This window comes from Bubalus kerabau, chromosome 4 (assembly GCF_029407905.1).
Source record: "Bubalus kerabau isolate K-KA32 ecotype Philippines breed swamp buffalo chromosome 4, PCC_UOA_SB_1v2, whole genome shotgun sequence".
Classification (NCBI taxonomy): Eukaryota; Metazoa; Chordata; class Mammalia; order Artiodactyla; family Bovidae; genus Bubalus; species Bubalus kerabau.
In genome coordinates, this window is record NC_073627.1 from 151,221,068 (window position 1) to 151,245,213 (window position 24,146).

The window sequence follows — 24,146 nt, forward strand, 5'->3', positions numbered from 1 at the left end:
TTTCCCCCTTTAGTATTTTTTCCTCCATACTATGCATGTGCTCAGTTGCTCAGCTGTGTCTCTTTATGACTCCACGGAGTGTAGCCCGCCAGGCTCCTCTGTCCATGGACTTTTCCAGGCAACACTGGAGTGGCTGCCATTTCCTACTCCAAAGGATCTTCCCAATCCAGGGATTAAACCTGAGATTCTTGTGTCTCCTGCATTGGTAGGTGGATTTTTTATCACTGTGCCGCCTGGGAAGCCCCATAGTATAGGTTCCTTTTAAAATTTCTTCTTACATAAACTTACCATGAAAAGAAACCTTATGTCAAAAAAATTATGGTCAGAAGGTAAACTGACTAATGAATATAGTCAACTATAGCAAGACACACAGAACAGACATAGTGTAATTTCATTTATATACAATTAAATATTGTTCCAATAGTAAAGAACCTGCCTGCCAACGCAGGAGACGCAAGAGACGTGGGTTCAATCCCTGGGTTGGGAAGATCCCTGGAGAAGGAAAGGGGAGTTGGACACAAGGAACTGGATACAACTGAGCACACCCATGCTAAACACTGCTTGAGGTAGAAGATTAGTTATAGTTACTATGTTCCTAAAGGTCAATGTGGGGCCCAGGCACGCCTAGGCTTTCACAGGCTGTCACTTGCTGGGTCAGAGGGGACAGCAAGCAGCCCACACTAACCTTTCCTGTAACCTCTCAACTTTCGAGCCAGGTACAAGAGCAACTCTCTGGCAAAGCTCTTCTGCAAGTCCACAGACTGTCAGTGTTAGATGTGGCTAGACAGATGTGTTCCAGTTTTTTTCTTTCTTATTTTACAATGACTTGAGACAGAGATCCAAGCTGTCCACTGACTGACTTTTCAGCTTCCCTTGGTGGATCTGGGTCAGAGATTTTTCCCCAGATCCTCCAATGAACCATCTGTCTTTTAGACCTTACTTTTCTAAGTTTCTCCCATATCAAGTTTGTGTCCCTTACTCAGCCTTAAATGATACAACAGCAAATGGTTTTCATGTTGCTTCTATCAATTTATAATCCAACAGTAAATGACAGTTCCTATTACATAATATCCCTGACAACATCTGATATTATGAAATTTTTCTGGTTTTTTGCCAATCTGGTTGCATGTAACAGTACCTCATTGTGGTTTCTACTATTGAGGTAGAGCAGTGTTTTCTTTATTGGCCACTTAGATTTCTTCTTTTAAGCTATTTAGACATTTCACAAAATGAACATTCAAATTTGTTAATTGAGTGTATTAGTTTCCTATGGATGTTGTAAGAATCACAAACCGAGGAGGGGAGTAGTGGAGGGTGAGGTAAGCAAGACAGCTTAAAACAACAAAAACGTATTGTCTCACAGCTTCCTGAAGGTGACACGTTCAGAATCTGTCAATAAGGCCATGCTCCCTCTGAGGCCTGTAAAGGAATTCTTTCTTTTCTCTTCCTAACTTCTAGAGGTTCCCAGCAATCTTCGATGTTTCTTGGCTTGCAGGTTTGCCTAATTCCAATTTCTGTCCCTGTCACCACATAGCCTTCTCTCTGTTTCTGTCTTCACATGGCCCTTTTCTTATAAGGACACATACTGGGGTAGTGCCCACCTTACTCTAGTATTATGTTAACTAATTCTAATACATATGCAATGAACCTATTTTTCAAAGGTCACATTTGAGTGCACTGGGGATAGGGAAGAGGACTTCAACATATCTTTTTTTGGGTAGAGATGGTGGGGTGCTAGTACCACAGTTAAACCCAGAAAGTAGGAGGAAATGCACTTATAATTCTTTAAAATTTTATGTAGGCTTGTCTTATTGAGAATTTGGATTTAAGATGCAGATACTATGTCTAATAAAGTTAAAACTCAAGAGGGAAGTCTCTGAAGCCTAGAATACATCACATGGCTAACAGGAAAAACAGCAGATTAGAATCTTCATCTCCTATTAAGTTCAGTGTTCTATCAGCCATATCACACAAAGGAGGCACAAAGAGACAGGGCAGGCAGGAACTACTGTAGAGGCCAGCCCTGACTCAGAGTTAGGAAAAAGGCAAAGGTTATGTATCATAACTGTTACCAAATTAAGATCTTCACTGATTCACCTCATGTCAAAGGACACAGGTGAATACCTTTGACTTCCCACATACCTGTTTCACCATGGAAGACAGCCAGCTCCGTATTTTTTACACCAAAAATGCTAGTAACAACATTCTTCAGTTTTACAAGGTCCAACCTATTATCTCCTTTTGGATTTTCCAGAAGTAATACTCCACCTAAAAAGCCACAAATATAAGTGAAACTGGAAAAAAAAAAGTTAAATTTGAATGAAAAGTCAAGGGGAACATCATCTATATATTTTCTTTGGTCAATGTCTATTCATGTCTTCTCATTTTCTAATTAAATTTTTAAAAACTGCTGACTTTTAAGAGTTAATTATATATTCTGCATACATACATCCTTTGTTGTATACGTGGTTTGCAAAGATCTTCTACTAGTCTGTGGCTTTTTTTTTAATCATTTTCACAGGATCTTTCACAAAGCAGGATTTAAAATTCTGAAGAAGTTTGACTTCCTAGTTTTTCTTTTTATGAATTGGACTTTTATTACTAAGTCTTAAAAACTCTTTGCCTAATCCTGAATCCTAAAAATTTTGTTTTCTCCTAAATGTTTCATAGCATCATACTTACGCCTGTAATCCCTTTTAATTTACTCTCTGGACAAGGTGTAACACTTAGGTCTAGGACAATTTTTGCATATGTATGTCTAACTGCCTGGTACCATATAATGAAAAGACTAGTCAATTAAATCGCTTTTGCTGACCTATTGAGTGCAGCATTATAACAACATCATCTTTTTGGATTTGAAACAGCTCAGCTGGAATTCCATCACCTCCACTAGCTTTGTTTGTAGTAATGTTGCCTAAGGCCCACTTGACTTCACAATCCAGGATGTCTGGCTCTAGGTGAATGATCACACTGTTGTGGTTATCTGGGTCATGAAGACATGTTTTGTACAGTTTTTCTGTGTATTCTTGCCATCTCTTCCTAATATCTTCTGCATTGTTAGGTCCATACTGTTTTTGTCCTTTATCATCCCCACCTTTGCATGAAATGTTCCGTTGGTATCTGTTCACTTAAGAAGGCTTTCTTATTTCTCCTTGCTATTCTTTGGAATTAAGCATTCAGCTGGGTATATCTTTCCTTTTCTCCTTTGCCTTTCGCTTCTCTTCTCTTCTCAGCTACTTGTAAGGCTTCCTCAGACAAGGATTTTACCTCTTTGCATTTCTTTTTCTTGGGGATAGTTTTGATCAGCACCTACTGTACAATGTTACGATCCTCTGTCCACAGTTCTTCAGGCACTCTAACAGATCTAATCCCTTGAATCTATTTGTCACTTCCACTGTATAATCATAAGGGATTTAATTTAGGTCATACCTGAATGGTTTAGTGGTTTTCCCTACTTCAATTTAAGTCTGAATTTTGCAATAAGGAGTGCGTGGTAGTGGAGCCTAGTTTATTCTGTATAATTGGTTGGAGTAGAGCAGTTAATGGTCTAGAAGTTTTTTTGTCTTGCTAGGTCGCCACTCTCCTGGTCCCCCCGAAGAGACAGCAGGATTTTCTGTGTGCGTGCTTAGTCGTTTCAGTCATGCCTGACTCTTTGCGACCTCACGGACTGTACCAGAGAGGCTCCTCTGTCCATGGGATTCTCCAGGCAAGAACTGGAGTGGGTTGCCATGCCCTCCTCAGGGGATCTTCCTGACTCAGGGATTGAACCTACATCTCTTATGTTTCCTGCATTGGCCACAGGGTTCTTTACCACTAGTGCCACCTGTGAACATTTTGTTGAGGTGTTTATATTCATGCCCGTTGGTCTTTCATGGTTGCCGGCTTCTTCAGCTCCGAGTCTGGGATACATGAAGCAAAAAGAAAAACTAGGGAATTTTCCATCTTCTTACTTGATCCCAAGATTCTTAGTTGGTCTGCCTTCTTCCCTCTACCATTAAGAGTCTTCTTATGCTTGCTTTTATATATCATGTCTAGGGTGTTTAGCTGTACTTTGTGGGAAGAACAGGGAAAAGTATGTCTACTTCACTTCCTAGAAGTGGAAGTTCAATCATTTACTTTTTTTTAACCATTTCTCTTATAATAGCCTTAAAAACATTCACAGGTTTAACTAAAAAATAAAATAAAAACTATGGAATTCATTTACTCTTACCTTGCTCACTGCCATTTGTACAAATGTTAAGATTGACATATGCACAAGCAGGGCCAGGCATGGAAGATCCTTTGGTGAGTGTAATTTCCAGGTCAGACCCTTTTAACTAAGCATATGAGAAAATGTGACTGGGTAACTACAGCATCTGATCAGTGTCACCAACTAAGAGAGCAACTATTCAGCAAGAATAAGAGCTCTACACAATTCTGAGAGCATGTTTAATCTAATTACTAAAACAGCCAAGAGCTACATTTCTCCCCGCTTTTATCTTGTTCTTTCCCATTGAAAAGACAGTCACATTCAGGGCCTGCTTGTCTGTTCCATTTGTCCCATACAAAATAGGATCGACACAAGGAACATATGACTGAATATATGACTAACTGATATAGAAAAGAATTTTCTTCTTTCAGATATACTTCTGAATTACTGGCCAATATCTTTCATATCTTGGTCAGATTTCACAGTTACATCTAAAATGTACCAACAAGAAATTAAATTGTAATTCTATGTATAACTTACTACCATAAAAGTAAACTGCTTTTCAAGTCAATTGCTATTCACACAATACTAATTTTTATAGTTTTAGATAAGACAGCACCATAAAGTCATCTAACAATTCTTATGTATGTCTTGGTTACCTTTTCCAAGAGAATAGCTCTAATTTTCTTTCTTCTCTTTTAGATCTCACTCTCTAATCCTATTCACTATTCTCCAGAGCAATACTTCAAGACTAAGTACTATACTAATTGCTACCAGGGGAGAGAACATCAAGCTATGACTACAAAAACTTAACATAAAATTTAATCCTAAATCACTTACTAGTTCAAAAGAATTCAGAACTTACCTGCATTTTTTCTTGAATAAGTATTTCATCTGATATAGGAACTGGATATGGTTTCAAAGGAGACTTTACGGTGGCAAATATGAAGTCTGTGTGGCTTTCGATAACATTATTCAGATACTTTCCCTCAGAAGTTGCTTTATAATAAACTGTTATTTCATCAGTTGGAACCAGATTACACTGAAAACACAAAAAGAAAATTTAAAAGGGAAGCACACTTGTCAATTAAAACATAAAACACTGTTAAACAGAGCTGATGATTCCACACTGAATCATTATGGAAGGGTATGATATCCGGACAAATTCTCTGGGAAAAAAAGCAAGAATTCACAAAGCTTTTAATTGAGACATAGTTCATAAGCACGCCATTATCTGTTGGAGTGGCTACCTCAGACCCTGAACTCAGTCTCAAAAGCCTGACCAGATGAGGACAACTTGTGGGGGGCCCTCCCTGAGATAGAAACTCTCTGGCTCTCTCACCCAGTAAGGGCAGGCAATGGGTTTTGTGCATTTGCTCTGGCTCTCAGCTTCTTGAATGAGGAAGAACCACCTCATTCCATCCAGATCCAACAGTCTCTCTCTCCCCTGAGCTAAGAACCCTTCCACACTGAGTGCACCGCTACTCTTCTTCAGAGGTGTTTGCTGTCATCTCTGATAACCATCTGTGCCAGCCAGGAGGACTACCTATCCAGAAGACGGTTTTGTGGACGCCCTAAGGAACTGAAAAAGGAAGACAAGGAGCACATGTCAACAAAAAGCTTCCGATCAGAGAAACAAGAGTCACGATTAGCTTGGGAGTGAACAAGGAAAGGGAAAGGAGGCCTAAGAAGTATAATCTGAATGGATTGTAGATCAATGACAATCAGTAATAAATTACTGTGGTTTATATTACCTGTGTCTCCTCTCTTTCCCAACAAGCAAAACAAAAACCAAAACAAAACTCTAAACAGTAGCTTATCTTTAATTTCACAAACTGACCTTTTTGCGAAGTTTCTGGATACGATTGATGACTTCCCGAGCCATTCCTTCATCCACCATTGACTGGTCAGGGGTGACATCTAAGAGAACCAAAACCTGTAGGAATGAATAGTGTACACCATGACAATCAAACATAGAAAAAACAGTTTTTTCAAACTCAGCAAAATGGTGTTTAAATTCTTCGAAGTCTATAATGCAGCACCATTCAATCACAAAACTGAGTCAAAGACATGAAATTAGTCTCTTTATAGTTTGAGTCCTCCATTGTAAACAGTTATTTTCTCATCTGGAGAAAAAGGTGCAACTTTTCATTTTTCTTCTGAAGGGTGTTGCTCACAGGAGATGTCCTGAGACCAACTTAAACCACTTCAGTATTCTTGCCTTGAGAACCCCATGGACAGTATGAAAAGGCAAAAAGATGTAACACCGGAAGATGAGCCCCCCAGGTCAGTAGGTGTCCAATATACTAATGCGGAAGAACAGAGAAATAGCTCTAGAAAGAATGAAGAGGCTGCGCCAAAGCAGAAACAATGCTCAGTTGTGAATGTGTCTGATGGTGAAAATAAAGTCTGATGCTGTAAAGAACATATTGCATAGGAATCTGGAAAGTTCGGTCCATAGGTCAAGGTAAATTGGATGTGGTAAAAAAGTAGATGGCAAAAGTGAACACTGATATCTTAGGAATCAGTGAAGTAAAATGGATGGGAATGGGAGAATTTAATTCAGATGATCATTATATCTATACTGTGGGTAAGAATCCGTTGGAAGAAATGGAGTAGCCCTCATGGTCAATAAGAGTACAAAATGCAGTACTTGGGTGCAATCTCAAAAATAACCAGAATGATCTTGGTTCCCTTCTAAGGCAAACCATTCAACATTATGGTAATCCAAGTCTACGCCCCACCACTAATGTCAAAGAAGCTGAAGTTGACCGCTTCTATGAAGACCTATAAAACCTCTAGAACAAACACCAAAAAAAGAGGTCCTTTTCATCACAGGGGACTGGAAAGCAAAAGTAGGAAGTCAAGAGATACCTGGAGTAACAGGCAAGTTAGGCCTTAGAGTACACAATGAAGGAGGGCAAAGGCTAACAGAATTTTGTCAAGAGAACACACTGGTCACAGCAAATACCCTCTTCCAACAACACAAGAGACAACTCTACACATGGATATCAACAAATGGTCAACACTGAAATCAGATTAATCATATTCTTTGTTGCCAAGGATGGAGAAATTCTATACAGTCAGCAAAAACAAGACCTGAAGTTGACTGTGGCGCAGATCATGAGCTCCTTATTGCCAAATTCAGACTTAAATTGAAGAAAGTAGGAAAAACCACAAGGCCATTCAGGTATGACTTAATCAAACCCCTTATGATTATACAGTGGCAGTGACAAATAGATTGAAGGGACTAGATCTGGTAGACAGAGTGCCTCAAGTACTACGGATGAAGGTTTATAACACTGTACAGGAGGTGGTAACCAAATCCATCCCTAAGGAAAAGAAATGCAAGAAGGCAAGTGGTTGTCTGAGGAGGACTTACAAATAGCTGAGAAAAAGAGAAGCAAAAGGCAAAGGAGAAAGGGAAAGATATACCCAACTGAATGCAGAGTTCCAAAGAAGAGCAAGGAGGTAAGAAAGCCTTTAAAAATGAACAATACCATGAAACAGAGGAAAATAATAGAATGGGAAAGACTAGAAAACTCTTCAAAAAATCAGGTACCAAGGGAACATTTGATGCAAAGATGGATACAATAAAGAACAGAAATGGTAAGGACCTAACTGAAACAGAAGAGATTAGGAAGAGGTGGCAAGAATACACAGAAGAACTATAGAAAAAAGATATTAATGACCTGGATAACCATGATGGTGTGATCACTCACCTAGAGCCAGACATCCTGGAGTGTGAAGTCAAGAGGGTCTTAGGAAGCATCATTATGAACAAAGCTAGTGGAGGTGATGGAATTCCAGTTGAGCTATTTCAAATCCTAAAAGATGATGCTATAGTGCTGCACTCAATATGCCAGCAAATTTGGAAAACTCAGCAGTGGCCACAAGACTGGAAAAGGTTGGTTTTCATTCCAATACCAAAGAAGGGCAATGCCAAAGAATGTTCAAACTACCATACAATTGTGCTCATTTCACGTGCTAGCAAGGTAATACTCAAAATCCTGCAAGACAGGCTTCCACAGTATGTGAACCGAGAAATTTCAGATGTACAGCCTGGATTTAGAAAAGGCAGAGGAAGCAAGAGATCAAATTGCCGACATATGCTGGATCATAAAGAAAACAAGGGAATTCCAGGAAACCATCTACTTCTGTTTCATTAACTATGCTAAAGCCTTTGATTGTGTTTATCACAACAAACTGTGAGAAATCTTAAAGAGATGGGAATACCAGACCATCTTAGCTGTCTCCTGAAAAACCTGTATGCAGGTCAAAAAGCAGCAGTTAGAACAGGACATGGAACAATGGATTGGTTCCAAATTGAGAAAGGAATATGTCAAGGCTATATACTGTCAAACTGCTTATTTAACTTATATGCAGAGTACATCATGTGAAATGCTGGGCCAGATGACTCACAAGCTGGAATCATGATAGCCAGGAGAAATATCAACAACCGCAGATGATGCCACTGTAAAGGCTGAAAAATAGGAAGTAAAGAACCTCTTAAGGATGGAGAAAGAGGGTGAAAAGCTGGCTTAAAACTCAACATACAAAAAACAAAGATCATGGCATCCGGTGTCATCACTTCCTGGCAAACAGATGAGGAAAAAGTGTAAAGAGTGGCAGATTTTATTTTTTTGAGCTCCAAAATCACTGTGCATGGTGACAGCAGCCACGAAACTCAGAGACACTTGTTCTTTGGAAGAAAAGCTATGACAAACCAAGACAGCATATTAAAAATAGAGACATCACTAGGATGACAAAGTTCTGTATACTCAAAAGCTATGGTTTTTCTAGCAGTCACGTACGGATGTGAGAGCTGGACCGTAAAGAAGGCTGAGTGCCAAGGAATTGATGCTTTTGAATTGTGGTGCTGGAGAAGACTCTTGAGAGTCCTTTGGACAGCAAGGAGATCAAACCAGTCAATCCAAAAGGAAATCAACCCTGAATATTCACTGAATGTACTGATGCTGAAGCTCCAGCACTTTGGCCACCTGATAAAAAGTCTAATCATTGGAAAAGATCCTGAATCTGGGAAAGATTAAGGGCAGGAGGACAAATGGGCAACAGAGGAGGAGATGATTGGATGGCATCACTGACTCAATGGAGATGACTTGGGTCAAATTTTGGGAGATAGTGAAGGACAGGGAAAGCAGGTATGCTGTAGTTCATGGGTTGCAAACAATAAGACATGACTTAGCAACTGAGCAACAATAACAACAACATGTAACTCTGCTTTCTAATAAATAATATCAACTCTGCTCATAAATAAAATCACCAATCATGAAGCTATTACAGCAGCATAACTTTTCATAATAGATTCACCACAAACAAGTGAACCTCAAAGCAGCCATCTCTGTTGTTTTCTTTAACCATGACCTATTCTATCCACTGGTTTGTCTGTGCAATTCAAGACACAATTTCTATAATGGGCCACAATACTTTTTAAAATTGCCACCTTCCTGTCAACTTTATCCACTATTTCATCTTCTCTGTCATAAAGGTTGTCAATGATGATGTGGTAATAATGACAGTATCACTTCTATTATAGAGGGGAATACATTAATACATACATATATATATATATATATATATATATATATATATATATATATATGAATTAGGCACCATCCCCATTTACATTTCTGAGGACACTCAAAGATAACAAACTTGCTCCATTTTATGAAGATTCATAGGAGGTAAACTGAAAATGGATAAGTCACGGCAGGGTAACCATGGCCCACAATACACAAATTACATTAAGAAACTCAGAAGTATCACAAAACAACATTTCCTTAAGTATAGACAAGCTCTTCTGGCCTTTCTTATTTACATCTTCTTGCTGGTTACAAACCTTCTTCCCTGGCCCCAATTCCTTCTTTTGTAGTTTTCTCACCTTCAGCTCCTTACACTGTCTGCCCACGTGGAGTTCTGTCTACATCATATTTAAGACTCTGTGTATGGCAATTCCCCAGCAGTTCAGTGGTTAGAGCTCAGTGCTTTCACTGCTGGGGGCCCAGGTTCAATCCTTCATTGAGGAATTAAGATCCCATAAGCTGCATAATGTGGCCAAAAAAAAAAAGACCTCATGTAAAGGTTGACTAAACGCACACAAGGTATTCTCCATCATCCCCCACATGTGGAATATTAAGCACAGAGGAACTCCAGCAGGTCCCTTACTCTCACATTAGAGATCTTACAATCTATCTGTCTGGAGAAGTCTGGTCAAGAGTGAAGAGAGATGCTGTGATCCATCACAACAAAAAAACCCAGACCCCAGAATCCACAACTGTCTGTACATCCTCTTCAAGGGATGCTCTCTAACCACTCCCACTTCTACCCCAGACTTAGCCCTTCCCTGTACTTATCTCTACCAGATAACTTACCAAGTAGAATAATAAGAACAGATTTACTTTTCTATCTCCATGACTGACCCATTCCTTGAAGGGTAGGATTACATCTTCCATGTTTTTGTATGACCCAGCACTTATTGGCATGCATAAAGTCACAAAATATTTATTTGTATATCCATTAAAGAAATGCATATGTCAAGAAGCTATAATAGAGAAGTTTAATAAAGCCAATCTAAAATAAAAGCCATTTTACCCTGAGACAAGCTGCCAATACTGTCAGGAGGAGCATGCTGCTGCTGCTGCTAAGTCGCTTTAGTCGTGTCTGACTCTGTGCGACCCCATAGACAGCAGCCCACTAGGCTCCTCTGTCCCTGGAGGAACATCGGTGAGTATTTTTTTCCTCTGATGTTCTTATTTTTTGGTAAATGTTCTAGGGAATAGACAAATACCTGGGCATCCGAGTGTGCTTCAAACTGTGTTGTTCCACCTGTTGCCTGATCAAAGGTGTATATGAGACGGATATCTTCTTCATGCAATTCATGGCCTTCCACAACAATGGTCCCTATTGGAAAAGCAACTGTCACTGTTACTCAATCAGTAGCCCACTCCCCAAGCTGCCCTGCTACCAATATACTGTGCCACTCTCTAATAAAAACTTCAAATCATCAAGCTCCAGTCTTTAGGAGATTATGTCTTACTGACTGACTCTTACTGACTCATGACTACTGTTGTAGTCAAGGATGAGATAAACTTTCCTTAGACTACACCACGCTATCTTAAGGCCATTTATATCACCAATATCTACTGCTGTATATAAGGTCCTAGATCCAAAAACATGTGCCAGAGGCAACAAATGAATCCCCATCATAAACATAAGTAGCAAGCTACAATGAAGAAAGCACAGTCTGTAGAGTCAAGCTAGACTTAGGCCTACCACTCAAAGGTGGTAAATACCTGGTGTTCTTCTACCTGCCTATCCGGGTACAGTCAGGGTGAAAAGAGGTAGCGTGAAGGTCTGAGCATCATACCTATTCATGGTAGGCAGAACATGTAAACAGCTGAGGATGGCAATTCCCATTTCCCATACCATTTACTATAGTAATTCACAAAACAATCTTCTGGATCTTTGAGCAATGGGCTGTCATTTTCACTTTATGTCACTGTATTCTGAAAACTGCTTTCCATCAATATGGAACAGTTCACTCAGAAACTACAGTTTAAAAACTACAGGCTTTCAGTTTCAAATAAAGCTTATTTCAAGAATTTTTAATATTTTGGCTAAATGGTGAAACAACTTGAGATTTATGACCTGAAGGCTGATCAAAGATTTTGTTAATTTAACAAATCAAGCTGAATTAGTACTGATTCAACTTTTAGTTGCTAGTCTCTAATGTTTTGTAAATTTTATCTAAAAATTTGGGGAATCTTATGGACATTTCCCCCAATTTCCATAACTACTCATCTGAGTTATGAATCCTTAAATCTTTCTTCATGACATTTCCATGCTTATGATTTTCAATTTCAGAGGGAACCCAAACATCAAACACCTTGTACCCTAGGATTGCTGCAGGAAGTCAAATAGCTGTAATTAGACCATATATGATTCTAATCATGGCAGAGGTCAGAACTCCTGGGCACCTGGAACAGCTTCCTAAAGATTTCCTTCAGCACGCTTATCAAAAATATGATTATATTCATACATCTTTAGCGTCTACCAGCACCATGAGGGTAAGGACAATGTCTGTCTTATTCAACTCTATGTTCTCAGTGTCAACAAACAGAAGGGCTTTAAAAAATATTTGCTGAATGAATGACTCCACTCTTGCTCAACTGAGAACAAAATATGTATTCTAGATATTTTAGAGAAACATTTTAAGTTCTGACACAGTTTTGGAAGAAGCTCCAAACCTCAATGCTAAATCCCTTTCATTAAAAATACTTAAGTGTTTAAAAATTACAATTTTGAATTAAAACTAAAAGATAACTTTCTTCTTTGAATATCTTCTGGTCTTCCTTCTGGCAACTCAAGTCATCTTTTTGTCTACAAGCAACATCTGACAAGGGTAACACTCTATACCACTGGCTGGTGAATCTGAAGGGTTTTGCTCTCTCATTAGGGTAGATTTTTCCAGGCCCATATTAGCACTTATAGAATTCAATGGTAACTTATGGTTTACCCATCTGACTCAATGATTTCAAGTAGAAACCTAGCTGAAAGTGAAAGTGAAAGCCACTCAGTTGTGTCCGACTCTTGCGACCCCATGGACTGTATAATCCATGGAATTCTCCAGGCCAGAATACTGGAGTGGGTAGCCTTTCCCTTCTCCAGGGGATCTTTCCAACCCAGGGATCGAGCCCAGGTCTCCTGCACTGCAGGCTGATTCTTTACCAGCTGAGCCACAAAGGAAGCCCAAGAATTCTGGAGTGGGTAGCCTATCCCTTCTCCAGGGGATCTTCCCGAACCAGGAATGGAACTGGAGTCCCCTGCATTGCAGGCAGATTCTTTAACAACTGAGCCATGAGGGAAGCCCCTAAACCTAGCTAGAATGAATCAATTCTACAAAACATCTACATGTGAGAATATTCACTGAAATATTAGTTATACTGTTAAAAGAATGGAAACACTGAAAGCACCAACAATAACAGACTGGTTAAAAAAATACCAGGCATCTACATGTGAGAATATTCACTGAAATATTAGTTATACTGTTGAAAGAATGGAAACACTGAAAGCACCAACAATAACAGACTGGTTAAAAAAATACCAGGTATCCACAGGAAGGAAAATTTTTGCAACACTTATTGAAATAGCATTTTAAAGACTGACAAAACACAGAAATGTTTATAATGTAAAGTGAAAATGCAAAATAAAAAGGTAAATGAAAACCAAATAATGTAAATATAAAAAAGTGAAAAATGTGAAATAAATTATAGGGTGATTCCCATTTGTAAAGCTATAATTATATGACTACATATGTATGTAGGATGAACTAAATCAGAATTTTAACAGTGAACTAAATCAGAATTTCAATCTACATTAAAAGGACGGGTGATGGGTCATTTTTATTCTTTGTACTTAAAAAAAAAATTAGCAGAATTATTCATAATAAATATTTTTATGAACAGAAAAAAAAAGTTCTAATTTAAGGGAAGGCTGTAATAGTAGAAATCAAAGAGGAGGCTAAGTACGAGATATCCATCAGGTTGAGGACACAAATGGTGCCCCCCAATGAAACAGATGCCCACCATTTTCCTGGAACCGCTCCAGCTCCTCATTGCTCAGCTGTTTGATGGATGTCATTACCATCTTGAAAGCTCCTTTCAGACGCTTCCCCAGGACCATGTGATCTGGCTCTGCCCTTAGGCGAATGCCATACTTGTTTTTATCTGTAGATAATGTAACTTTTCGAACATTCAATTCCTGTATTTGATAGACATGCAAAAACAAAAATGAAACAAATGAAAATATGTCCACAAAAATTTGAATATAAATATTTATAGCAATAACCAAAAAGTGGAAATAACCCAAATGCTGATCGACTATGAAAGGATAAATAAAATGTGGTATATCCACCTAATGGGCCATCATTTAGCAACATAAAGGAAAGAAGCATTAATACGTGCTATAACATGAATGACCCTTGGTGCTAAGTCACAGAAGCCAGACACAGAAGCCCACATATTGTATGATTTCATCTACAGACAATGTCCAGAGTGAGCACACCCAGAGACAGAAAACAGATTTGCGTTTGCCAGAGGACTGCAGGATCCTGAGGGGAAATGATGCATGAATGATAATTTGGGGTCTCTATTTGGGGTGATGAAAATTCTACAAAATTGTGGTGATGACTGCACAACCCTAAGTCAGTTAACAAGGACTGTAGCATTAGAAATATGGACTTCATGTCTCAGGGGTAACCTTCGCCCGAGCAATTTAACTGTCAATTAACCAGAAGAATCAGTTAATTGCAGTATTTCATGTCTCCCTCATGCTAGCAAGTTAAGGATTACTAATGTAGCAGGAAATGGTGACTACACAGTAGGAAGTAAGAAAATGAAGTATCATGGAATTGTCAACTGAAGTAAATTATATGGAAATATTTTGCCATTATACATTACTATATTATTTGATCTCAGAGTGCTCAAGATATTTAAGTATATTCTATTTTTATCCTTATCTTAAGCATTCTTTACAGAATTTATGTCTCCTTAGTTATAACCTTTTAAATTTCTAAAGAGTTTTATAAACTCTATTTATCCAGAATTCTCAAGTAATTCAAAACCAAATATAGAAATTATTTTCTATCCTTAAATATTATCTGTGAAAGGAATAAAAATGAAATTTGAAATATATGTTTCATTTAAAAACACCACAGGATAAAGCTTTCTGGGAGGACAACTGACAAGACAGTTTAAACTTCTGACCTCAAAACTCCACTTTTAAGAACCTATCCAACATCCACACTGTCAACTAGCAATTGGCACCTGCCATCAACTTATCTGGGCTTCACAGGTGGTACTAGTAGTAAAGAACCTGACTGCCAACAAAGGAGATGACTCAAGAGACACAGGTTCGATCCCCTTGGGAAGACCCTCTGGAGGAAGGCATGGCAACCCTCTCCAGTATTTTTGCCTGGAGAACCCCATGGACAGGTGAGCCTGGTGGGATACAGTCCATAGGGTGGCAAGGAGTGGGACGTGACTGAAGTGACTGAGCACACATGCATCTACCTATACCTGTACAATGGCACCCCACTCCAGTACTCTTGCTTGGAAAATCCCATGGACAGAGGAGCCTCTTAGGCTGCAATCCATGGGGTCGCTAAGAGTCGGACACGACTGAGCGACTTCACTTTCACTTTTCACCTTCATGCATTGGAGAAGAAAATGGCAGCCCACTCCAGTGTTCTTGCCTGGAGAATCCCAGGGATGGGGGAGCCTGGTGGGCTGCCGTCTATGGGGTCGCACAGAGTCGGACACGACTGAAGTGACTTAGCATAGCATAGCATACCTGTACAAGGATTAAATTGTGTTGCTGCAGCTGCTGACCTTCACTAACCCCCTGAAAGGAGTTCAGGGTAGACAGCAGAAATGAGACATTCTGTGCTTGGGGAAAAACTGGCAGGAGAGGTCTTCAGATAGGTGTTTTCAGGAGCTGATTTTATAAGCCCAATTCTTGAATCTCCCCATGGAAAGGCCCCCAAAAACCTTCATGGTGGTAACTGTTCCTCGTGACTAGCAAGGCTTCACAAGACTAGCAGAAACCTTCTGGAAAAAAATGTACTTGACTGCATGTATTCCCCCTTTACCAAAATCACATATATACTGACCTTTTCCCACTGCTTCTTAGGAGCAGCTTCTCAGAGCTATCTGAGGTGCTGTCTCCTGGGCTGCATCCTCATTAACTCGCATAAGAGTTAACTCGCAACTCTTATGTTGTGCATTTTTTAAATCTACAGTTAACGACATATTTGCACAAGCGCACACACACACAAACTTTTATTTATAGTCTGAAACATAAATTTCCAACAATACTAGAGTAACTAAATAAATAATGATGCAGCCAGAAAGTGAACACTATGCAGCTGGCAAAAAGAATAAATTAGATCCCTAATGTTTCGTTTTTAAAAATATTTATTTAAAAATTTTATTTATTTATTTGGCTGTGCTGGGTCTTCGTGGTATGCAGGATCATTAATTGAAGCACATGGAATTTAGTTCCCTGATTGAACCTGAGCCCCCTGTGCTGGGAGTGTGGAGTCATAGCCACTGGACCAACAGGTAAGTCCTAGGGCTCTATGTTTTAACATGGAATGTTGTTTAAGTAATACTATGAAGTGGAAACAATTATTAAAAAACTACATATATGATCACCTCTATTCACAAATAAAACCAGTGATGTGCATATTTGATGTTTAGTTGCTAAGTCATACCTGACTCTTTGCAACCCCATGGATTGTAGCCTGTCAGGCTCCTCTGTTCATGGGAGTATCCCGGCATAGGTTGGGAAAATACTGGAGTAGGTTGCCATTTTCTTATCAAGAGGAATCTTCCTGATCCAGGGATCAAACTCAAGTCTCCTGCAGTGGCAGGTGGATTCTTTACCACTGGGCCACCTAGGAAGCCTGCATAGGTGTAGATGTATGTACAAATGTGTCTACATGTATGTAAAATGCTAGGAACAACCCAGTAGGAGATACCGTAGTGAACATCCCTGTAAGTGGGAAATGAGACACAACAGAGTGGCCAGGGTGAGAAGAGACTTTGTCTTGTACCCGATGCTAGTGTTTATTTACAACCAGTGTTTACTTTATACTTCGGTAATTTGAAGGACTAAGCTTTTTCTTTTTGTTAATTACCAAAAATTACCTTGGGGAAGAAAAGTGGATGAAGGGATAAATGATCCAGTGAAGGTGAACAATTCATGGACCTTGAAATCACTGTTAAAGAATTATAATTACAGGGACTTCCTTGGTGGTCAACTGGTTAAGACTCCATGCTTCCAATGCAGGGGGTGTGGGTTTGATCCCTGGTAGGAAGAACTAAGATGCCACATGCCCCCAGCATGGCCAAAAAATAAATACAAATTCTTCAAAAAAATTTTTTTTAATTACATTGCAAAAAATTCATGATGAATCAAAAAGCAAACTGTAAGATTTCACAGATGGTTACATTTATGTATATACTGATAAAGAATACTAATCAAAATAATCTTCCCAAGGACAGAAGCCTGTTTGGACCAAATTACACAAATCAACTGTCTTACCTCAATTATATATTTCTCCAAAGACTTAACTTCATTAAGAGCTTCCTGATCTTGATGGATAACAACAATTTCTTTCAAAGGATACTAGAAAGAAAAGGGAAGGGAAAGTTCACTAAGCATCCAGTCTTCTAAACTGCAGAAATATGAATGTTACATGTTCTATCTGAATTTCAAGCTCTAGACTAAGCAGGCTTAACTAGTATTAAGTCATTCACAGCCTTACTGCAAAAAGAAATTAATGCCATTGCTGGAAGCCCTTTATATTAAGAAAATACTCCAAAGACATAATTCTCTAGGTGTGTGCAATTTAAAATAGAAATAAAATCTCAAACCTTTATTGGAATAGTTTTGCGGTCTCGAATCACTCGGCCAAGTTCAATCACAGACTGCATTCTAGATACTGCACTCTCAGTTTTCTGGTCGATCAATTCCTCACTGATTGGGAGAGGTAGGAACATAAAAGATAATAGATTTAAAAAGAGAAAATCTCAAAGAAGAAACGTGCTTCATTGAGGAAGAAAGTTGGATGAGAGATGTGATGGTGTGGTTAGCTTCCCAAGGGAGGGTCTTGGGAACACAGCGTGACTGTTTTGGGGGCTTATAGTGAGAGGCAGGGAGAAGGCAATGGCACCCCAGTACTCTTGCCTGGAAAATCCAATGGACAGAGGAGCCTGGTAGGCTGCAGTCCATGGGGTCACAAGGAGTCGGACACGACTGAGTGACTTCACTTTCACTTTTCACTTTCATGCATTGGAGAAGGAAATGGCAACCCACTCCAGTGTTCTTGCCTGGAGAATCTCAGGGACGGGGGAGCCTGGTGGGCTGACGTCTATGGGGTCGCACAGAGTCAGACACGACTGAAGCGACTTAGCAGCAGTAGCAGTGAGAGGCAAGCTTGAGCCTGATGCTCAGTGCATAGCAGCTCCCCAAAATGATACCAAAGGCCTACCCACACCCTGCATGCCACAGATCTACAGTGGATTCCACCCTAAGTATCCCTCTTATACTCATTCTGTAGCCTGAGGAATAGCTCAACTGGAAGGCATAGCATGGGTGAGCTGGAGCAGGGAGCTGGGGCCCCCACATGAGTGCATTTCTAGCAACTCTCCTTTCCATGGCGCAGGTGACGCTTAGGTATATTTGATTCTTACCGAACATGGGGCAGCATGAGGTAGTGAATACTGAATGTGTCCTTGTCCTGGACAGAAACAGGGTCAATCAGTGTCTTCAGATTCTGATACATCAATTCAGTAAGAAAAGGGGTATAGGGGGCCTGTATAAGGACAGAAAACATTATGTCATTCATATGTAGCCATCATTAACTGATCTCAGAGTTAGAAACAACTAAAACATTTTAGAGAAATGACAGGGGAATATGCACAGAACTGGACATGAGGTTAATACAATATGCCCTAAGAAAATGACCTCATTTTGAACTTGGTGAGACACACTCACGAAGCAAAGAAGTAGGACTAAAGACAGAAGTGTCCAAAACATCCTTGAAGATGTCCATAATAAAAACAGGAGCCGATGACCACATGCCAGTTAAGTCAATTGCAGAGGAATGAATATTCCTAAAATCTCAGAAACCTCATCTGTAAACTGGGGAAATACTACCTGCTTAGCAGGAAGAAGGAATGAGCTCATACATGAGACACCAGGTAGAGGACCTGGGATAAAGCAGGTTCTCATTCCATGTAAGTTTAGGAAATAAATAGAAGGCTTGTAAGATTAAAGTGAAAGAGCAGAAATAAGACACAGGAAACTAAGGGTGGAATTTTTACTTATATATCATTTAATGAATATTTCAATTGGTAGGAACATGTCTCAAGTGAAATACTGTTTGCAATATATGTATTTGTTTGGTTAGCTGTTAGCTCAAGACCTTCCCTGATACTCATAGATGATTACAGGACTTTAAAATGTAGAAAAAATAGAGAACAGATAAAAACAGAGGACAGTGCAGCAACTGGGCACCACAAGCAGCCCACAGGGCTAGAGCTTTAGAATGGGATCAAGCATCTTACCATAAGTCTGCACAAAGAAAGCAGAACACTAAACAAGGTCTCCAGGGCCATAACACAATCCTCTACTCCATTTTCACCCTAAGGATAAAAACCACACACAGTAAACTGTTAAAACCAGTAGCTCACTACAGAGAAAAAAAAAAGGTAATAAAAAGGGGCAAACTCAGCTATAATTAAGTTATCCAGAGATAACATAACTACTTTAAACATTTTAATGTTCTGTTAAATATATGTGCATACACACACATACATGCACGTGTATGTAATATATTTTAACAAAACAAAATTACTGTTTTGTTACAGGATTTTATCATTAACACATTTGAAGGTAGTACTGATGGGCAGTGGTCTGGGTGCACCTCACTCCCTGTTTTGGAGCACTGCTGTTTATGCATAGCTTAAGTTCTGGGACAGGCTCCATGCTTCACTCATCCTATATCCCCAAAGGCTTAATGAAGAGTATCGTCAATAAGTAACTGTCCCTCTAGTGTTAGAAGCGATGAAGTGCCCATCTGAAGGTCACAGCTGTACCGAACAACATTTGCAAAATACCTGCATGAATTATTTGATTTTAACAGGTCTGTTCAGTACAGTCCTAAATGGCCTGAGACTTTGCCTCTAATATGATGTCTATAATTGTGTTTTGAAAACATGTGAGATGACTTTTAAACTTAAGGATTCCCCTATTCAAAACATGGCAGTACAGTTAATATGCAAAGGAAAAGGAAAAAGATAGCTTCAAAAAGTGAGAGCATTTGAAAACACCCTTTTTCCTTTTGGTTGTTCTCATTTTTCCTCAACTCTCATACTTCTTGCACTTTCTGCTCTTCCCAAAAGAAGCCTGCACTTACCTTTAATCTTCTACGGTTCATCCGAACATACCAATTGGTCAAAATATCCACAAACTTGACCAGGCGAGGAACCACAGTATAGAGCCTGTAAGCTGAAAGTAAGACAACCAATCGGACCGTGAGAATATATAAAAGTCTTGGGAGCTTAAGACAGGGCTGGATACAAGAAGAGCAAGTAGGCCCTGCTATTCAAGGGCTATCACATCTATTAGAGAGATAGGTCAGTTTTCATTCCAATCCCAAAGAAAGGCAATGCCATTCAAGGGCTATCACATCTATTAGAGAGATAGGTCAGTTTTCATTCCAATCCCAAAGAAAGGCAATGCCAAAGAACGCTCAAACTACCACACAATTGCCCTCATCTCACATGCTCGTAAAGTAATGCTCAAAATTCCCCAAGCCATAATTTAACAGTAGGTGAACCATGAACTTCCAGATGTTCAAGCTGGACTTAGAAAAGGCAAAGGAACCAGAGATCAATGCCAACGTCTGCTGGATCATCAGAAAAGCAAGACAGTTCCATAAAAACATCTGCTTTATTGACTATGTGAAAGTCTTTGACTGTGTGGACCACAACAAACTCTGGAAAATTCTTAAAGAGATGGGAATGGGAATACCAGACCACCCGACCTGCCTCTTGAGAAACCTGTATGCTAGTTGGGAAGCAACAGTTAGAACTGGAGATGGAACAACAGACTGGTTCCAAATAGGAAAAGGAGTACGTCAAGGCTGTATACTGTCACCCTGCTTATTTAACTTATATGCAGAGTACATCATGAGAAACACTGGGCTGGAGGAAGCACAAGCTGGAATCAAGATTGCCAGGAGAAATATGAATAACCTCAGATATGAAGATGACACCACCCTTATGGCAGAAAGGGAAGAAGAACTAGAGAGCCTCTTGATAAAAGTGAAAAAGGAGAGTGAAAAAGTTGGCTTAAAGCTCAACATTCAGAAAACTGAGATCATGGCATCTGGTCCCATCACTTCATGGCAAATAGATGGAGATACAGTAGAAAGAGTGACAGACTTTATTTTTGGGGGGCTCCAAAATCATTGCAGATGGTGACTGCAGCCGTGAAATTAAAAGACACTTGCTCCTTGGAAGAAAATCTATGACCAACCTAGACAGCGTACTGAAAAGCAGAGACATTACTTTGTCAACAAAGGTCCGTCTAGTCAAAGCTATGGTTTTTCCAGTAGTCATGTATGGATGTGAGTATTGAACTATAAAGAAACCTGAGCGCCAAAGAATTGATGCTTTTGAACTGTGATGTTGGAGAAGACTCTTGGAAGTCCCTTGGATTTCTCAAGAGGCAGGTCAGGTGGTCTGGGATTCCCATCTCTTTCAGAATTTTCCAGTTTATTGTGATCCACACAGTCAAAGGCTTTGGCATAGTCAATAAACAGAAACAGAAACAGATGTTTTCTTGGAACTCTCTTGCTTATTATGCATGTTTAAAAGTGGGCATGTCCTTTAGGATGACTGATAAAACATTCAAAATTTCCTGGACTAAGCATCCAATTATGCCAAATACAGAGGCATCAACTTTTCCATGAAGAGCTATGTATCAGCTGAGGAACTGAAGACCCCTACATGAACCACCTGATTGCTCTGGCCTCTTAAATCCACTGGAGTGCTGTACCTGAGTAGCAGCACCTGTCAACCACAGGATGCTGTGGGAGGGTGGTTTATGTTACCAGGGTGCATACAGGGATGCCATTTTTTCTCCACTGGCCACCGACTTTATCAGACCCATAAACAGTCAGACCCATCTCAGGTATCCTGGTTAATAGTTTCTTGAATTTCTCACCTTGACTTATGGTTGTCTATCTCTGACTTTAAGGAAACCAACATTACCTACCTTTTCAACCTCTGTCTAAAAACAAATTCATTGTTGTTAGGTAACAGAAATGTGGGGAAATGTTGATTTCCTTACTGTGTTTCTGAATTTCCTAATTTTTCCAGTCTACTTATTTAATAAAGTAGACCTAAAAATAAATTAAAAACATATTAGTAACAAGTACTACTTATTAAGAACCTGCCTGTTATCTGCTAGCTACTGTATGTACACAGTTTCTATCTAAGTCTTATAAAAACTATTACTAGGTACTTTTTGGAGATAGAAATGGAGGCTCATAGACTAGACGATGCTTCCCCCAGGGAACAAGTGGTGTACAAGTTGGGATCTGAACCCACAGGCATCCACTACTGAAGCCTGTGATTCCGTGGGCCTGTGTGGTGTCTGCGTGTGCTGGGTAAGGCCACTAGATATCCCTTCAAGACAATCTCTCAGGCCTTGGAACAATACATTTCTACAACAAACAAGCCTTAAAATTATATTTGAGAGGTAAAAAGAAACATTTATTCATCTAGTGTTCTGTCTCTCTCGAAATTTCTATAAAATTTCCTCTATGTTTAGAAAACCACACACCTATGGTGAATTAATCTTCCACAAAGGAGGCAAGAACACACAATGGAAAAAAGATAGTCTCTTCAGCAAGTGGTGTGGGAAAACCTGGACAATCACATGTAAATCAATGATATTAGAACACTCATTTACACCATACATAAAAATAAACTCAAAATGGCATAAAGACTTAAGACATGACACCATAAAACTCCTCCAAGAGAACATAGAAATGGTAACAAATACAAACGGGATGTAATCAACCATAAGCTTTTGTACAGCAAAAGAAACTATGAATAAAACAAGACAATGTGTGGACTAGGAGAAAATATTTGCAAACAATGTGACTAACAAGGGCTTAATTTCCAAAATATACAAATATCTCATACAAAAAAAATAAAAACAAGAAAAAAAAAATGGGCAGAAGACCTAAACAGACATTTTTCCAAAGAAGACATACAGATGGCCAATAGGCACATCAGATGATGTTCAACACTGCCAATTATCATTTACACCAGTCAGAATGGCCATTATTAAAAAAGCCCTCAAATAACTAATGCTGAAGAGGGTGTCTCCATACGCAGGAACCTTCCCCTACACTGTTGGTAGGAATGTAAACTGGTATAGCCACAATGGAAACAGTATGGAGGTTCCTTAAAAACCTGAAATTCTAACTTGAAAAGAGGCATGCACCCCAGGGTTCACTGCAGCACTATTTACAATAGCCAAGATATGGAAGCAACCTAAAAGGCCACCAACAGAAGAACAGATAAAGAAGATGTGCGTGTGCACACACACACACACAGAGGAATGCTCCTCAGCAATAAAAAGAATGAAATAATATGAAATAAAGCCTTTGCAGCAACATGTATGGACCTAGAGAATATCATACTAAGTCTGAAAGAGAAAGACAAATACCGTAAGAGATCACTTATACGTGAGATCTAAATAAACTATGATACAAATGAACTTATTCACAAAATGAAACAGACTCATGGACATTTAAAAAAACCAACAAACAAAAAAAAACCTTACAGTTACCAAAGGGGAAATGGGATGGGGGAGGGATAAATCAGGAATTTGGAATTAACAGATACAAACTACTATAAATTAAATAAACAACAAAGTCCTATTGTATAGCACATGGAACTATATTCAATATCCTATAATAAACCATAATAGAAAAGAATATGAAAAAGAAAAAAAAACATATATATCTGAATCACTTTGCTGTACAGAAAAAACTAATGCAACATTGTAAATTGACTATTCTTCAAAAAAAAAAAAAGTCTATGTTTATAAAGAAAAAAAATTAAATACTAAAAGAGTAATTATAAAGAGAGAATCTTTATTCCTGGGAGGAAGGCTAAAAGAGACATACCTGCCATTTCGGTCTCAAAGAACCCAACGAGCGACTGCATAAAGGACAGGACCCACCGGTCTGTGATGTTGGTACTTTCTTTAACCATGTTCTCGTTGTAAAGGAATTCCATTTCTTCTTCCTAGGAAGTGACAATTATTGAAACTTTTTGCATGCATGGGG

The 24,146-nt window shown here is 39.1% G+C and overlaps 1 protein-coding gene across 1 annotated transcript in view; it reads right to left on the bottom strand.

Annotated features, from left to right (window-relative positions):
- Positions 1-24,146, bottom strand: part of IARS1 (isoleucyl-tRNA synthetase 1) — a 76,940-nt gene that overhangs the window by 6,804 nt on the left and 45,990 nt on the right. The window contains exons 20-31 of the mRNA XM_055579047.1: positions 23,985-24,105; positions 20,193-20,284; positions 19,342-19,419; positions 18,466-18,587; positions 17,647-17,749; positions 17,315-17,398; positions 13,795-13,969; positions 10,998-11,110; positions 6,030-6,125; positions 5,055-5,231; positions 4,211-4,316; positions 2,143-2,268 (exon numbers count right to left, since the gene is read on the bottom strand). Of these exons, the coding sequence (XP_055435022.1) occupies positions 2,143-2,268; positions 4,211-4,316; positions 5,055-5,231; positions 6,030-6,125; positions 10,998-11,110; positions 13,795-13,969; positions 17,315-17,398; positions 17,647-17,749; positions 18,466-18,587; positions 19,342-19,419; positions 20,193-20,284; positions 23,985-24,105 (1,393 nt within the window). The remainder of the gene's footprint in view (positions 1-2,142; positions 2,269-4,210; positions 4,317-5,054; positions 5,232-6,029; positions 6,126-10,997; positions 11,111-13,794; positions 13,970-17,314; positions 17,399-17,646; positions 17,750-18,465; positions 18,588-19,341; positions 19,420-20,192; positions 20,285-23,984; positions 24,106-24,146) is intronic.